Here is a 17,488-nt window from a genome sequence, read left to right as displayed (position 1 = left end):
AGGAGTGGAGCTGGGCTTGCACTTTAGCATTTGAGCACAATGCAACAAGTCAGAAGCATATTTTGTTTGAGAAATATGAAAGCCGTGATTTGTGCGATGCACCTGCAGGCCTAGGAAAAAGGTTAAAGGACCTAGGTCTTTGAGATCAAAAGCTTGGCCTAGGTGGAAGACAAACTGTTGCAAGATGTGGTGGTGGCTGCTGGTGAGAACGATGTCGTCAACATACAGTATCAAGATGATAATGTGAGATTGATGGCAAAATATGAATAAGGAATTATCGGCACGACTTTGGTGGAACCCATAACTCAGTAGGAATGAACTAAAACGGTGAAACCATGCTCGCGGAGCTTGTTTGAAACCGTAGAGTGCCTTGACTAAACGACACACGTGATGAGGATGTTGAGGGTCAGCAAACCCCGGTGGCTGTGACATATATACTTCCTCAGTCAAATGGCCATTGAGGAATGCATTTTTAACGTCCAATTGATGAAGTTCCCATTCTTGAGAAATGGCAAGTGAAAGAAAAGTTCTGATGGTTGCGGGCTTGATCACAGAACTGAAAGTTTCACCATAATCGATGCCGGGTTGTTGGTGAAATCCCTTTGCTACCAAACGCGCTTTGTAGCAGTCAATGCTACCATCAGGCTTTCGTTTAATACAGAATACCTATTTGTATCCCACTTTATTTTGATGTGGAGATGGAGGAACAAGTATCTAGGTTTGATTCTTCATTAATGCATTAATTTCGTCAAACATAGCATCGCGCCTCTCCTGTTTACGATTAGCCTGAGAGAAACACGTAGGCTCATCAGTAGACAAAGAAATTTGTAATGCATGGGGTAAGGGATACCTAACACTGCCATCAGTCCATGTTTTTGGTCTTCGAGTGCCAGCTTTGGTTCTAGTGACCATAGGATGAGTGGGTTGTGCATGAGGAACAGGACCTACGGGTTGAGATGAAGTGGGCCTGCGGGAGATGACAGGTTCCAAAGTAAATGTTGGCATACTGGTAGGTCGAGGAGGTGACGACACAAGAGCAGGAGATGAGGGTTCAAGAGGCGGGGCAGGCAATGAGCCTGCTACCGGGGACAACTGGCCTGGTGGTGCAGGTGCTGGGTGGCTATCAACAATTGGAAAGAGGTCAAATTCAACAAAAGAAACAGGGGCTGAAGGCTTGACCTGTTGATACAGAAAAGTTGTCTCATAAAAAACAACATGACAAGAAATGTATACACGGCCCGTAGTGATATCAAGGCAGCTGTAGCCTTTTTGGTTCAGTTCATTAATTTATTCTTAACATAAGGTCCAAGAAATGGAAAACAGGAACAACCAAAAGTGCGTAAGTGAGAATAGGATGGGGTTTGACCAAACAAAAGTGTATGAGGGGTAGACCAACGAAGTGTAGAAGTGGGAAGTAAGTTAATGAGATGAACGGCAGTGAGCGCTGCTTCCACCCATAATGTAAGTGGGACGTGTGCAGTGGCAAGCAAGGTACGCGTCATGTCTGCGATATGATGATGCTTGTGCTCAGCCAAGCCATTCTGTTGTGGTGTATGAGGACAGGAAAGACGATGTTAAATACCAGAAAGACGACATAGTTCAGACATAGAATTATTAACATACTCAGCGCAACCATCACTTTGAAGGAATTTGATGTGCATATTAAATATATTTTTAGTCATAGCCACAAAGGTTTGAAAATGATGAAAAAATTCAGATTTTTTTTTCATTGGATAAATCCATGAGTAACGAGAATAATCATCGGTGAAAAGCACATAATACTTAAAGCCAGAAGTAGAATCAACCGTAGACATCCAAACATTGTATTAAATAAAACGGAACTGACGCACGTTCATTATTTAAAGGAAAAGGAAGTTCAGTTGATTTACTTAACGCACAACTTTTACAAAAGGGAAATGAGGTTGAAAATTTAGAACCTAAAGCAAAACCTAAACGAGATAAAACCGATGCAGACGGGTGACCAAGACACTGATGCCAGACAGTGGAGAGGGCAGTCAGCACGTGAGGTGACGGAAGGGACAATGGATAAAAACCATCTTTACATGAGCCTTGAAAAAGTAGGGAACCAGAACATAAGTCATAGATACAGAAAAATTGAGGAAAGAAACATATAACAACATTGTTATCGGCGGTAAATCGAGCCACAGATAAAAGATTTTTCCGAAGAGATGGAACAAGAAAAACGTTTTTAAGTGTGAAGAGAAGAGAATTAAGAGAAATAGGAATAGTACCAGTGGATGTTATGTTAAGATGGTTACCATTACCCAATTGAATTACCATTGTAATGTTGCGGATATTGGAGGGTGCTATGATCACTGGTAATGTGATGGGTGGCACCGCTGTCTGGGTACCACGTGGGGTCTGGGTACTGCACAACTTGGGAGCCAGCAAAAGGTGGAAAATAATCAGGCCCATGATAATGATGATGACACTATTGGGCTGAGTGTTGATTCGTTGAACAGTTTGGGCACCAAGGGCTAGGGCCCGAGCCTAATAAGCCCTGTGAGTTCCATTGACCGCGTCCCATACCACTCGGAGGGCCATTCTAGTTCGCTAGGCCATTCATATTTGGCCCATTCCAAGGGTGGAAGGGTGCATTCCAGTTGCCACGATTTGGACGGCCGTTGCGACCATGATTGTTGCTGTGATGTTGTCCTCCACGTCCTCATTTGTGACCTTGCCAGGCACCTTTGGTAGGTGGATGAGATTGATTTCTACGGGGATGGTTCTGGGGTTGTTGGTGGGTGGTGATGAGAACTGTGTGTGTAGTAGTTGAAGTGGATGAGCCATTGGGGTTATGAAGATCAAAAGCAAGAATCCGTGTGTGTAACTCAGTGAAGGATGACAAGGGTTTAAAGTTAATGACGGCGGTAAAGAGTATACAATAGTCAGGACCTAACCCCCGAAGCACCATGAGAACCAAGTCGTTATTAGAGATAGGCTGCCTAATATGAGCGAGTTCGTTAGCAAGATTCTTGGCATGTTGTAAGAACTCAGAGACAGAACGGGTGCCTTTATGAATATCCAGTAATTGGAAACGGAGGTTGGCTGCGTTGGCAACAGAGTTATGGGAGAAGTGTTCCTCCAGGCAGTCCCAAACGGCTTTGGCCGTGTCATGGCCAACCGTTAAGGCAAGAACAGGTTCAGAGAGAGTGGAGGTGATATAACTTACGACAAGTTGATCGTGCTGATACCATGTGAGGTATGCAAGGTTGGGGACCACAGAGGATAGAGGGGCCTGTGTAACATTTGTAGAAGAACCATCAGAGTTGGTTATGGTGCGTGGAGGAGCAGGAGTGGTGGTGGTGATTGTACGCGGCGATGGGGGAAAAGTGCCATAAATGAATTTCCATAAATCATGCCCAATGAGGAACAGACGAAGTTGACGCAGCCAGTTGAGATAATTTGTCCCCGTTAGTTTTAGAAATTGACCAACATTTAGGCCAGGTAGGTGAGGGGAAGAAGCATCAGAGGTTAACATAGCAGAAGGTGAGGATCAGTTAGGAAGCAATAAAGCTAGAAACGGATGATACCATGTAGAAAGTGAAGAACAATAGGGTAGGAAACATAAACCAGATCAAGAGAAATTGTTGGAATTCACACTTCATTCACTATCGTATGCTAATTATATAATACATTATCAACAAGAGTCCTATATGAGATTAAATTACATGAGAGAATATTCTAAGTATACAAGTAACAAACGTATAGTGTAAGTGATCTAGGACTCTAGATTAACACTAGTCTCACTCTTCACCTCTCATTCTCTCACTCTCTCACTCTCTCACTCTCTCAGCCTTTCACTTTCTCACTCTCAGATCTCTCTAAGCTCACTCTCCCTTTCCTCTTTTCTATCGACTCACACCCGCACCCACACACTTAATGGAGCACCCCGGCAACGACAGCACCACCCAACTCCATTGATTGGGCCATTTCTCCATTTCCCTGGTCTTTGTGAAGCTCGGTGAATCCTAGAAACCCATGAAGCCTCCAACGAACCCCGGTGACTATCGAGCTAAGTCCGGCCACCTTCGGCCCTTTCATGGCGAATTAAAGGTACTAAATCTCTCCCTCTCATCTCTACCTTCGTTTTGGTAATTAGATCGTAGGTTAGGGTGACTGAACAAAGTCGACCGGAGTTCGAGAGGCTCTGGCCTACTTCCCTGACGAGAAAATGGTCGGCTAGACCCAAACCCACAAGCCCGAGCCCTTTAACCCAAAGCTTTGGGCCGAACCTTCGAACCCAACCATTTGTGAAACCCCAAACCTTTTGAGACCCAGGCCTTTGGGGTCGTGTAGAATTGGGCCTTCGGGCCGTTACATCCGAGCCCAAAACCTTTTGGACCCCAAGCCTACGGGCCTTGCATAGGTCGTTACATTTGAGCCCAAACCCATTGAAACCCAAACCCAAAACCCTTTGGACCCTAGGCCTACAGGCCTTGCGTAGCTTGGGCTTTCGTGCCAAGCAATCGAAGCCCAAGCCCAGGCCCAGGCCCAAACCCAGTCTAAACCCTCAGCCCAACAGCGCATGAGCTTGCGCGTGGAGCACATGCGCCACTATCCACGGCGGTGCGTGGGGGTACCCGAGGTCCCCCTTTATGTTTTTCGACGTCCTGAATTTGTTTATGATGTCTGTTTTCCAAAATTCAATCGTTTAAGTATAGTTTTATTAATTGGACCCTTTATGTGCTTAGGTGCTTTTATTAGCAGCGATTCCGTCATTCATATTTCGTACGGCTCTTCGACGATGGAGTATCTGTAAGTGGACCCCTTCTACAAAGCATGTTTTAATAGTAGAAATGCAAACATGAAAAACATGATTTAATGATAACGTTTTATGAAACGTTTTATAAGTAAATTGAATTTACATTATATGATTATCATGCTTTACTGAGAATATTTTGGAATACCATATTTTATAGAACTTATGTTCTTTGTAGTATATATGATGGATGACTATATACTATTTATGAACATGTTTTTACACACTCTTTGTAGTATATATGATGGATGACTATATACTACGAAGTGGTTTTGAGATATATGTATTTATGTTGGAAAGACTATGTTCAATGATTTTTGTGCTTATCTAGTGGTCACTGTTCTGCCTACGGGCGATGATACTTATATAGCCTTCGGGCGGGTGTGTGTAGGGCACTGTTATGTGCATTTGGGTGATGCTGATACCACTAGTTAGCACATTATCTACGAGATATGTTTTATGAAATGTTTTATGGCATGCTAGGGTTTTTGGCAAATCTACCACCTATTATACTATTAGTTTTCATAAAACTTGGGGGTTAGTATGTTGAATAACTGTTTCAGTATTATTTATATATATCAACTTGGTCCACTCATGTTTGTTTTGTGCCCCCTCAGGACTTAGATTCGAGACGTACAATCACAGCGTTAAGGCACTTCTGCATCGGCATCTTTGAGTCCTCTCGTTGTAGGACCCATTCTTTTATTCGTTCAATTTTATGTTCTTCTCTTTAGTGTTCAAGTTAGATTGTATGCTCTGAACATGTTCCTCTTTTGCATAATCATTGTATTTTAATTCATAACTTTTATTTATATTCGTTGTTCTCATGCATCCTAGGCTTCGTCACCTTTAGGTGTTGGCCAACACGTGTCTACCCTAGTGTTCGGGGAATATCAGGATCAGACGTGTCACAAACGACAAATCATGTAGTATGAAGTCTACAAGACTAGCAAACCCTAGTGCATGGGTTGAAACCATTCCGTCAGAAGCTGCCAAATCACTTGGACCAGATAATAACAGTGGGTCACATCTTTTTTGCTTGACATCCTTTCTCAAGCTTTTTATTTTAGTGGAATTGGATCTACTCTATACCTTAGTGTTTGGAGTTTAAAGAAAAAAAATATGGGCCTTTGATTTGTGTGGAAAGAAATCAAAGTCGTTGGTTTGTATGAGGTGGACTAGCGCAATGAGTTAATGAGAACCGTCGAATTCAATTTATGTGGTCAAGATTTTTTTATCCCAAAGCTCCGGCCACTAAGGTCCGGAATGAATCCAATTCCTATTTTAACTTAATTTATGTCCACTAAAACTCAAACTCGATCTCATCTTAATATAAACTCCGAAACTTAATTTGTCTCACATAACCCCTCCGTCTTCCTGTACCTCCTACCGTTCAACCCTAAACTAATTCGTCAAAATTTCTAACGTGACATTGTGTTCAGATGAGAGGTATGACATTGTATTTTGATCAACTTTGATGTGTAGGAATTTTCGGAAACTGTAATCTTGTTCTTCGAACTGTAGAAAGAGTATCGCAGCGAATTCTCAGCTATTTTTTTACGTCCATGCGGTCGTCAATTCCACATTCTCTCTAGTTTTCAGGTGGCTTTTTATGCATTAAGATTTGCAGAAAGCAGCAGATCGAGAGCTTGGAGTAATCTACTTGCAAAGAGATTGTGGATTGAACGGAATCTAGATTCTCCATGATATACAGATTCAGACCAAAAACTGTAAGAAAGTTCGTATACTTATTAGCAGACATAAGTTCCTCGGAGTCACACTACCGTGAGTCTTGATTCCAGAAAAAAATACATGGAGCACAACCTAAAACCGAAAAGTGAAACTATCTGACTTTGAAATCGCTAGTAGTTCTTGTTGTTGAAATCACGGAACCACCTAGCTGAGAGCTTGGGGTAGCGCTTGTAGTTGTTGCCGAAATCAATATAGTAAAGTCCATATTGCAGCGAAAACCCAAGACCCCATTCAACATCGTCGAATAGAGCCCAGTAAAAGTACCCTTTGACGTTCGCTCCATTCCTGCAATACATTAGATAAGAACGAGAAATTTTTCATTGAGCCGATATTATGTTAATTAAAAGGTTACATCATTTACTTCATTGCCTTATTCAGCCGATACAAATGCCGAGCAATATAGGAAGCTCGATGGGGGTCGTATAATCGTTCATGAAGCGAACGGCTGTCATTCCTTGTATTCGTATCTCCTATCAAAATTGCAGCGGATGTAACAATTCATATTAGGGTTCAATGATCACTTGCATTAGTAATCGGATAATTTCAAACGTATGTGGAATAACTGAAGCACAAGTAGGAAATCCGACCATTTTCAGAAATGTAGACTTGTGGCCTTTGATATTTATTCTTCACATAATTCATCAGCTTCTGCAGCCCTTGAGGCCAATTACTATTGGACTGCACCACAAGGAATATGCAAGCACAAATTTTATGCAACAAAGCTTCGAGAACATTGTTTCTTTTTGACAAAACTAGTTAGCAAGAAAGTAAAAGTTTAGAAATTTTCTTACCACACCAGAAACGTCTGGGATCGCTGCAATAACCAAAACATAATCAAGAGACAACGTTAGAACCTATGCTTGATTTTATTTTCTTTCATTATGGTTATGTCAAGTAAAATATTTTACCTGTTGCTTCAGCCCATGAATCGAAGGAATGCCGCAACTTCTCTGTAGGAGGAGGAGGCCTGTGTTTTACACCAGCTGATGAGTAATAGTTTATCCCAACAAAATTACCTAAACTCCCGCTGAGTAGAGATTTCTCTTCTGCAGAAAAGGTGGGCAACCTTTCCTTCACCAGATCTCTCATGCTTCGTGGATAGTCTCCGAACACCAAGGGTTCCATAAACCTAATGAAAATTAAAGAAGCTAATATTAATTGCTAATGAGATTAATGGACATCTTAAGGTGATCTTGAGTGGTTATTCTGACCATCCTAGGGTGAAATCAAAGAGTCGCTTTGCTGCAGCTTTATCTTCCTGTGATTTGGAAAATGGCGCAAAATAGGTTGCAGCAAGGACGATTCCAACTTCTCCTTTTTGCTCTTCCTGCAAGATGACATTCAAAGAAAACTTTGACAAGATTCATTTAATAAGTTTGAATAAAGATGAATGTGATTTCTTTCAAGCCTTTAAGTTTGACCTGGTATTTCTCTCTATATAGTTTTACCACTGCAGCGTGAGCAAGGATAAGGTTATGGGCGGCAATGTAAGGTTCCGTTGATGAGTTACCACCAAAGCAGGGACCGGCAGGCACAATACATGTTCCTGGAGGTGGAGCTCCCAACCCACATTGTCCTTCTGGAAGGGAACACCTTCCTGGTGGGGCAATCCCAATCTCATAGCCATACACTGCAAGAGAACTAGGCTCATTAATGGTGAACCAGTGTTTGACTCTGTCTCCAAATAACTTGAAGCAAAGGTCACTGTAGTCTTGGAAGTCTTGCCTGCAAGACAGAACACATTATTTAAAAGAGGAGATCAATTCCATGGACATATACTCGCAAAATGGTTTCTGAAACAAGACTTACACAAACTTGCTATTCAAATAGCCCCCATATTTTACTTGCATCGCTTGTGGCATGTCGAAGTGATAGATCGTGACAAAAGGCTCGATGCCTGCATCAGGACACAGAAAACGCATTAAATCAAGGACATCCTTGAATTTTTTAAGCACAAATAACAATATTGGTTACAAAACATATGCTGCAACGCGTGTACTAATAAGCTCTCAGAAGCAAACTTTATTTACCATGAACATTTCATAAGAAACACAACCAGGAAAAAATCAACATGAATGGTTGAGCCAAAACAAGTGAAATTATAGTAGTGAATCTGGTAGCTTCTTACCTTTTCTTTTTAATTCATTGATTAGACTGTTATAGTGATCCACACCCCGTTGATTAATACCGCCCCTTAAGCTCCCCTCTGCAAAGGATTCATCAACAGCCCCCATTGTTTTGTTATAAAAGAAACACCAGGGTTTTTCTTAAACAAGTAGAAAATGGAATTAAAAAAGAAAACGAAGTGACGGGAGGGAAAGGAAGGAAAGGGTTTAGGGTTTACGTGGTAAAATCCTACTCCACGAGATGGAGAATCTGTAACCATTTACTCCGAGATCCTTGATGATCTTAATATCCTCCTGCAATGCAGATTATTCCATATAATTTATTAGTTTAGATTTCTAAAAAATAACTCCATTTTCAAGCTAGAAGGTTTTTATCTTTTGCTACTCACCTTGTATCTTTTGTATCCATCAATTGCAAAAGGGAATTTGTCACTGTTCGGAATGCTACCTGCAATTGAATTTTGTAACTGAGCTTTCCAATATGTAATGTATGAAGAAAAGATATTGTAGGTTGTGAGAACCTGGGAGCATTTTGGCACGGTGATCCCACACACTCGGTCCTCTCCCTTCTTCTTCGGCTGCCCCTTCCGTCTGCACTCAACATCACATTAATCAATATTTTCTACATATTTGATGCTGATCATCAACAAAGAAAGTATGAGGTTGTATATGAGTAAATTAACCATTTTTAACATGAATGTACCTGTGTGGCTGCAGTGCCGACACCAATGTAAAAATCACTTGGAAAATCATCTCGGGTGATGTTTAGTTCGAAAATGAGTGCAATACTGCTTTGATTCACCCCAACTGCAACAATACCATTTATAATGAATTGAAGAAAGTTGAGGTTGCACTATAAAATTAATTGGTAATATGAGAAGCATCCCAACTACTTATGAGATCTCAGCTCGAAATAAGCATCATTGGCTTCCTCCTCATTATGGTTCACATTCGGCTGCTTAGGCCATGCTTAAACAAAAAAGGGAGGGCAACAAGTCAATGTTCGCAAAGAAAAAAAAAAAAAAATTCAATCGGCCGTTTAAGCCGAGATTATCCGTTGTGACTTCGCCAGAGGCTTTCTTGCCTCTCCTCACGAGTCGAGTAACAGTCCAAGATTCAAATACATTAAGCATCCAGTAGAATTTGTCTCGAACACATTTTTGTAGACATGGGTTGTTCTGATGGTCTTAAATTCTTACTGGCAGCCGAGAAAAATATTTTATGACTGAAGCAAATGGTTTCTCTGCTGCAAAAGAAATGTTTACTTGGTGGTCCGGACTCAGTACTCACTCGCCCATAAACTACTTTGTGGTTTAGTGATTCCTATCCAAAATTTTATGTCCTCGGCCGTATAGCTTTAGGTGATGTCAGTTGGATTTGTATTAACATATACTGTTAGAAGGTATTTTTAGCTTATCATCAGAAGATGATTTGATGATCCACGACACGAACAGCATCATCACGTCCAAATGCATATACAATCTTATAAATACAGGACTTCGTGCGACGAAGAGGGAGACCTTGGACTCAACACACAAACAAATGCTCCACGCAAAACTCTCTCACACCCCTGAGAAAAATACTAACTGCTTCACCAAACCCTCAATCAACACAAATTTAATTTGGTTAAACATCACTAGGTTGACAAACCGGCACCATATTCAATTTGGTCACTAGAGTTGTATAATCAGTTGGTCTAGGAGGGTTAAACAACACTGCTTCTATTTCGGTTGGTTGCCTATCCAAAGGCCCTTTTGCAAGTGATAGCTGCATGTTGCCTGTCCTTCAATCGTGTACCACCACTAGTATGGAGTCTTTGATTCTCTAGCTGAACGAGGTCACTTCATTAGCTTTCTTTGCGAATTGAAGTGTTACCCATATTACTTAGTTCGACACGTTGAAAGTCGATCCATTATTGAACTTTTGTTAACCGTATAAATTACAAAGCCTATGTGGCGTGCAGGACAATAAAGTAATGAGCTAATTATGTCCTTCTGTTGATGCACATGCCAATTCGCTACGGAGCTTGGTCGGGCAAATGAGATGAACGTTGTAGTCTTGTGATGAAATGTGTTGCTGACTTATATACTGAGTCACTTTGGTCAAGGAATGAACACTCTCGACATAAGGTTTTGTAACATGGAGACAAGGTTATGCCTTTGATGTGAAGTTTAATAATGGTTTGTCTTTCAATGTGCCTAACACCAAGTAACCTAGGAACACTTCACTTCGTAAGTAAGCTAATTAGGTGACCTCGTTCAACAAGAGAATTAAAGATTCTTTGCCACCAAAGACTTGGATAGGTAATCAACCGAAGTAGAAGTAGTGGTGTTTAACCAAAATAAAGGTACTCATTGACACACTGATTCTACGATTCCAATGTTGTTTAACCTACTCAATATGGCGCCAGTTTATCAATCTAGTGATGTTTAACCATTAACCTACTAAATATGGCGCCAGTTTATCAATCTAGTGATATTTAACCAAATTGAATATGTGCCGACTGAGGGGTTAGTAAGCAGTTAGTATTTTTCTCATGAGTGTGAGAGGGTTTTACGTAGAGCGAGTTTTTGTGTGTTGAGTTGAAGGTCATTTCTATGTTGCAGAATCACTTTTATTTATAAGGGCGAATTTCGTGATGAACAAACTTGTCGAGTGACAAAATCCTAATAACACTACAACTCATCGACATATTCTTATTATACTTAGAATTATCCTTGACCGAAGCTTTATCACCATCAAGTCTCGGTCTCTTCCACCTGAACCATGACTCTTATTACTTGATCAATTTATACTCTATCTATTAATTAAACAATGAATAATCCTACTTTGACTACGACTTGGTCACATCATAAACTAATCCTTGAGCAGTCATACTCCGTCCAAGATTCGGCTACATGAACAACACTATTGGCTTGAGACTGTCGAGACTTAATTTGGCCAAATTTTTTAATTATGCCCAAACAACTTCACAACAAAAGGCATAACCTTGTCTTTAGGTTAGCATAACCCTAGGTTGAGATTATTTCTTCCTCAGCCAAGGTCACTCTGTGTAGAAGTCAGCAGGACGTTTCATCATCACATCACTGCATCCTTCTTATTCGCCCAACCGAGCTTGATAGTGAGTTGGCACAATCGCATCAACAATCCACAAAAGTACTTAGTTTGCTTATTAGTTACTTGGCTTGCACGCCACGTAGGTATTGCAGTTTTCAAAGTCAACATACCTGTTTAGCAGCACCTCATTAGCGTGAAAGGGGAGCAAATATATAGTTGAGTCTACAAATTGATGCATGGCATGCAATGCATGCACTAGCTGCACATAGAGAAAGGAGAGGATGGAGAGAGAAATATAGTGATGAAAAGCTAGAACTGAAAGTCGCGATTAAGGTTCTTGGCTAGTGTAGTCCAAAAGTTTTGGAATTGTTAAACCCCACCCTTAATTATTTGTAAATTTTACATTTTCCCTAAAGTTTAGGTGATTTTTACAATTTGGTCCCCTTATCCTTAACCAATCCGGACCCTCCCTTTAGATTATCTTTCCCTCTCAGCTTGCCACATGGCAGCGCCTCAACCCTCTCATTCTTCTTCTCTTTTTCCCTTTCCCCGAGTCAACACTCTTATCTCTCTCTCTCATATCTCTTTCACACCTCTCTTACCCTCTCTCGGATCTCATTCTCTAGTCACACACACACATACCCATCCTCGCACCCAACTAGCCACAACACCATCATCACCTCTGGAACCTTATTCCCTCTCTCCCATGTCTCTGCAAAGCTCTGGGACACCCAAATCTCTCCGGCGAGCCCCATACCTCTCGGGCAAGATTCCAGCCAACTCCGACCACCCCACGACGTGAAATAGGTATGAAACTCTTCACTTTGTCTCACTTGTCATTTTGGTACCTAGATCGTAGTCTAGGGTGGAAGTATGTCGTCGATCGGAGCTCGAAAGGCTCCGGCCTCCTTCCCCGACGAGAGCAAGCAATCGGGTATTTGGGCCTAAACCCCAAGCCCAAACCCTTGTCTCTCAGGCCTTCGGGCCGTGTGTGGAACTTAGGCCTTCAACCCATAGAACTCAAACCCAACCCAAATCCTTTTTACTTTATTTCTTTTCTTTTCTTTTTTTTTAAACCCAAAACCCTTTGATTTAGGCCTTCGGGCCGAGTGTGGCAAGGGCCTGGCCTTAAGCTCTAAACCCTAAACCCATTTGAAATAAGGCCCTTGGGCCATATAGAAGTCGGGCCTTAGACTCGTTAACTTTAAGCCCTAAACCTAATACCCAAAACCCCTTAAGCCCAACCCGGTCCAACCCTAAGCCCTAAGCCCTAAACTCGATTGACCTGACCCGGACAGTTGACTTTGACCTGACCCGAACTGTTGACTTTAACTTGACCCGGTCAACGGTCATCATTGACTTTGACTTTGACCAGTCAACGTTGACTTTTTTACTTTTTTCGAGTTTTCATCCGGGACCCCTACTAGGCTAATTTTGACGTCTTAGACCCTTTTTCCCATGTCTGTTTCTCGAAATTCAATCGTTTGAATAGAGTTTTATTAATTGTACCCTTTATGTGCTTAGGTGCAATTATTAGCGGCAATTCCGTCATTCCTATTTCGTACGGCTCCACGACAACGGAGTATCTATGAGTGAACCCCTTATAAAATGCATGTTTTAATAGTAGAAATGCATACATGAAAAGCATGATTTAATGATTACATTTTATGAGATATTACGCTTACTGAGAATATTTTGGAATACCATATTTTATCGAACTCATGTTATCTGTAGTATAGATGATGGATGACTTTATACTGCCTATGAACATGTTTTTACACACTTCTTTATAGTATAGATGATGGATGACTTTATACTATGAAGATGTTTTTGAGATATATGTATCTATGTTTGGAAAGACTATGTTCAATGATGTTGTGCGTATCTAGTGGTCATGGTTCTGCCTACGGGAGAGGGAGATATCTGGCTGAGGAAGATATATGGCTGGCAGGAGGTATATATATTGATGGCTTCGGGCCGAGAGATACTGATACTGAGATCACTAGCTAGCACATTATATATGAGATATGTTTCATGAAAGGTTTTATGGTATGCTAGGGTTTTCGGAAAACCTACTACAAATTATGCTATTGATGTTTTCATAAAACTTTGGGGGTTAGTATGTTGATAACTAATTCAGTATTATATATATACATATATATATATATAGATATACATATACATACATACATACATATACACATACATATTTATATTGTCACATCCCAGCCCGGGGCATATCATTTCCCGGGCCCGCTCTACCACCGTAGCACGATATTATCTGCTTTGGGCTTACCATTCCCTCACGGTTTTATTTTTGGGAACTCACGAGCAACTTCCCAGTAGGTCATCCATCCTGGGAGTGCTCTGACATCCTTCTCGCTTAACTTCGGAGTTCCTATGGAACCCGAAGCCAGTGAGCTCCTAAAAGGCCTCGTGCTAGGTAGGGATGGGAATATACATTTAAGGATCACTCCCCTGGGCGATGTGGGATGTTACATATATACATACATATGTATATATCTATATATATATATATATATATATATATATATATATATATATACACATACATATATATATATATATATATATGTATACATATATATATATATGTGTATACATATATATATGTATATATCTATATACATACATATATATAGATACACATATATATATATACATACATATATATAGATACACTTATATATAGATACACATATATATATATACGTACATATATATATACAAACATATATATATATATATATTTATTTATTTATTTATTTTGCGTCCCCTTAGGACATAGGAACGAGGATTACAACCCAAACTACGAGGCATTCCCTTACCAGTGACATTGTGCCATCTCTTTTGCCTTGACATCAGTGTAATTTCACCTTCCGCTTGTATTCTAAACTAGATGTATGCTCTGAACATGTCATGCATTATCATTATGTTTTCATTGTTGCCAGTTGAATATTATGAATAGTCACATCCTATTATCTTGCTATAATTCTTCGAGCGAAATTTATACGCTTGATTTACATGTTCTCAGCATATGCATTCATTAAATGGCTTTCATCACCTTTGGGTGTCGGCCAACACGTGACCATTCCGATGTACGTGGGACATCGGGATCGGGGCGTGTCAGGAATTCAGGTAGGGGAATTCTTGGGAAACTTTATGTATAATGTTGTTATTTTTATATGGCTTCATATAGATAATTATTTAATAAGTGCTATTTAGTTCAATTGTTTGATTACTTGACCAATACGAGTCATATGTTTATGAGTCATATGTCATGATGATATCCCTTTATAATTATCTTCATGCATTATGAACTTATCGGGAAGTTATCAAAAGAATTGAATAAATATGATCATTGCATTATGGAAAGTATGTGATTTAAGAAAGTATGAAACTAAATTGAATAAATATGATCATTGCATTATGGAAAGTATGTGATTTAAGAAAGTATGAAACTAAAAGTAGTTGAGTCTATTTTCGGGGCACCAATAGTTCAATGATCAGCCTAAAGTGCACGAGAAGAGGAAATGAAGCATTTTCGGTTAGAGTCGAATAGATGATCAAATCGGGTTTCAAATTTGGGGACTGAGAATCTGAGAAGATGACTAAAAGAGAAAATGAGATTATCTGTCATCTCTCATGGGTTGATAGAGTAGAGTGAAGAGGAAACATTACATTCTTACATTGATAGGTGTTGACCTGAAAAAGTAGTTGATTTTTATGTCTGGAGAAACTTTTAAAGTAAATTAGAGTGTGATTGAATGCTATAGTGAAACCTTATGATGTAAAATAAGAATATTTATTTTCTTTTTATTTTTTATTTTATTTTATTCGCACACCAAACTTGAATTATTTTGCGACCCCGAATTTAAGGCGCGACATGCAAGGTTATTTATTTTCTTTGTGTGAGATTGATAAATTAGAGATATTTGATATGTCTAATTTTTTTGTCCCAGGAAAAAGGCAAGGAGAAGAATAATTAGAACATTCGAACCAGTAAAAAATAACTGTTCTCCTCGTCCTTTTTGCCTAAAGACGAACGAACAGGTTCAAACACCTTTTTTGTTTTTTTTTTATAACAACAATCAAATATAAGAGGTTACAATTTCTTAAATAATCAATTTCTTGATCTGGCAAATATTTTAAACCCCTATACGGCTACCACAATAAATCAATACAAACATGAGTCCCATGTAAAACTGTCACAAAGACGGTAGACGCGACAATACTTTGTCATGTCAACACTTAAACATAGCGCATATATACTGTTATTTTCGCTTAATCATAAAATGAAATGAAAGATGATAAAGATAAATGATGGCAAACCTTGAGCCGAGGCAGATGAAGCAGCAGCAGCTACCAAAACCATGACACAGATGGCCAAGGAAGAAATGACTGAACAAGGTGATGCTTCCATTTTCTTCTAGTTCAAAATGCAAGTCACTTGTGCTCTCCTTTATAGTGTCAAAGGAAGCAGAGAGAACCGACGAAGGGATTAATAATTAATGCAAAATGTACAATAGTGTAAGTATAGTGAATTGCATTTTTCTTTTTCTTTTTAATCTCATTTATGTTCTGGTAAATTTTCGTTTACCCGTGAACTATCATGCAGTGAGTGCCAATTAACCCTTGAATTATTTTTTCAGCCAATTTATCCTCTAGACTTTTTAAAATTTGGCGAATTTCAACCTTATTGGTAATTTTTTTTTTTTTTTTTTTTTTTTTTTTTGCATCTAAATTGCTGTTTTTTTTAAGATTTTTTTTTGTTTAATTTAATTTATTTAGCTGATAAAAAGGATGGGGTCATTCACACACATCTTTTTGCTTTCATCACCTTCATTTCAATTTACCGTCTGATCGAATGAATTGAAAAAACCAAATAACATAATTAACTAGGTTTGTGAAAAGTTAAAAATGGTGTGTGATGGACTGATAGTAATAGTATTACCCTAACGTAGTTCAAATTAACGTACGAAGCAAACCTAATGAATAAAGAAACGTCGTTATAAACATCTGACTTAAGGTGATTAAATTAGTTCAACGTTTAGTGATAACTTATGACGCCAAAACAATTAAACAGTAGAAAATGCATCTTTCATGATCAATATTTGGCCTATAAGTACACATTTTCCTGTTTTCTAATCTCGACAACTCCAAAAATTCTCCCATTAAAAAAAAGGGAACTTTAACGAAAAGCATCCGGTACTGTTCACTTTAACGAAAAACCATATTTTTACACTAAAAAGTCAATCTTGGTACTATTCACTTTACCCTTTATTTTGCCCTTATCATTAAAACTCAAAGTTTTCAAACCCTTTTCATTAGTTTTCCTTAAAAAAAATGATGGCAATAAGTTTCAACAGCTACCCAAAAGATATTACAACTTTGTTTCTGGTGTTTGCTGTAACAATATCACCATCAGTTACAACCACAGTATCCCTTTCTCCATCGGAATTGCCCTTTTCTCCGTCAGCATCAATTGCGTCCTCCATCGTGTTTCCGCGGAGTTGCAGCATCGGTTTTTCCGAATATTGTGGAACAGATATATATGGTAACATGCTCTTTGGCGACCATCCAGACCTCGAACCAGTTTGTTGCCTTGAGCTTATTACTGCGGGCTTAAAATGCCACAGAGCATTGGTGAAACTAGCTCTTAAACTACCTCTTCCAAATGTAAACAAAAGAAAGGCTTTGAAGCTGAGTAGAGAACAATGGGATTCTTGTCTACCTTATGGTGATTTGC

General features: G+C 39.5%; 1 protein-coding gene across 1 annotated transcript; it reads right to left on the bottom strand.

Moving 5' to 3' along the window:
- Positions 1–6,606: 6,606 nt before the first annotated feature.
- Positions 6,607–17,237, bottom strand: LOC126599131 (beta-glucosidase 24-like). The gene is made up of 14 exons (XM_050265470.1): positions 17,162–17,237; positions 9,365–9,468; positions 9,183–9,252; positions 9,051–9,109; positions 8,880–8,955; positions 8,664–8,741; positions 8,345–8,432; positions 7,957–8,260; positions 7,747–7,862; positions 7,444–7,664; positions 7,327–7,349; positions 7,123–7,213; positions 6,897–7,005; positions 6,607–6,820 (listed from the first exon to the last, which is right to left on the bottom strand). Exons 1-14 carry the CDS (start codon positions 17,235–17,237, stop codon positions 6,646–6,648), a joined length of 1,590 nt encoding a protein of 529 aa, XP_050121427.1. The 3' UTR covers positions 6,607–6,645.
- Positions 17,238–17,488: the final 251 nt, after the last annotated feature.

This window comes from Malus sylvestris, chromosome 14 (assembly GCF_916048215.2).
Source record: "Malus sylvestris chromosome 14, drMalSylv7.2, whole genome shotgun sequence".
In the NCBI taxonomy this organism is placed as follows: domain Eukaryota; kingdom Viridiplantae; phylum Streptophyta; class Magnoliopsida; order Rosales; family Rosaceae; genus Malus; species Malus sylvestris.
The sequence above is the reverse complement of the archived record's forward strand: the minus strand, read 5'-3'. Positions and strand labels throughout refer to the sequence as shown.

Coding starts and splice junctions, on each gene's coding strand:
- LOC126599131 (XM_050265470.1), bottom strand. CDS start 17,237: ATGGAGGACGCAATTGATGCTGACGGAGAAAAGGGCAATTCCGATGGA. Junction 8,742..8,879: donor GTGGAGTAGGATTTTACCAC/GTAAACCCTAAA, acceptor AATCCTTTGCAG/AGGGGAGCTTAAGGGGCGGT. Junction 7,863..7,956: donor TATATAGAGAGAAATACCAG/GTCAAACTTAAA, acceptor GTCATCTTGCAG/GAAGAGCAAAAAGGAGAAGT.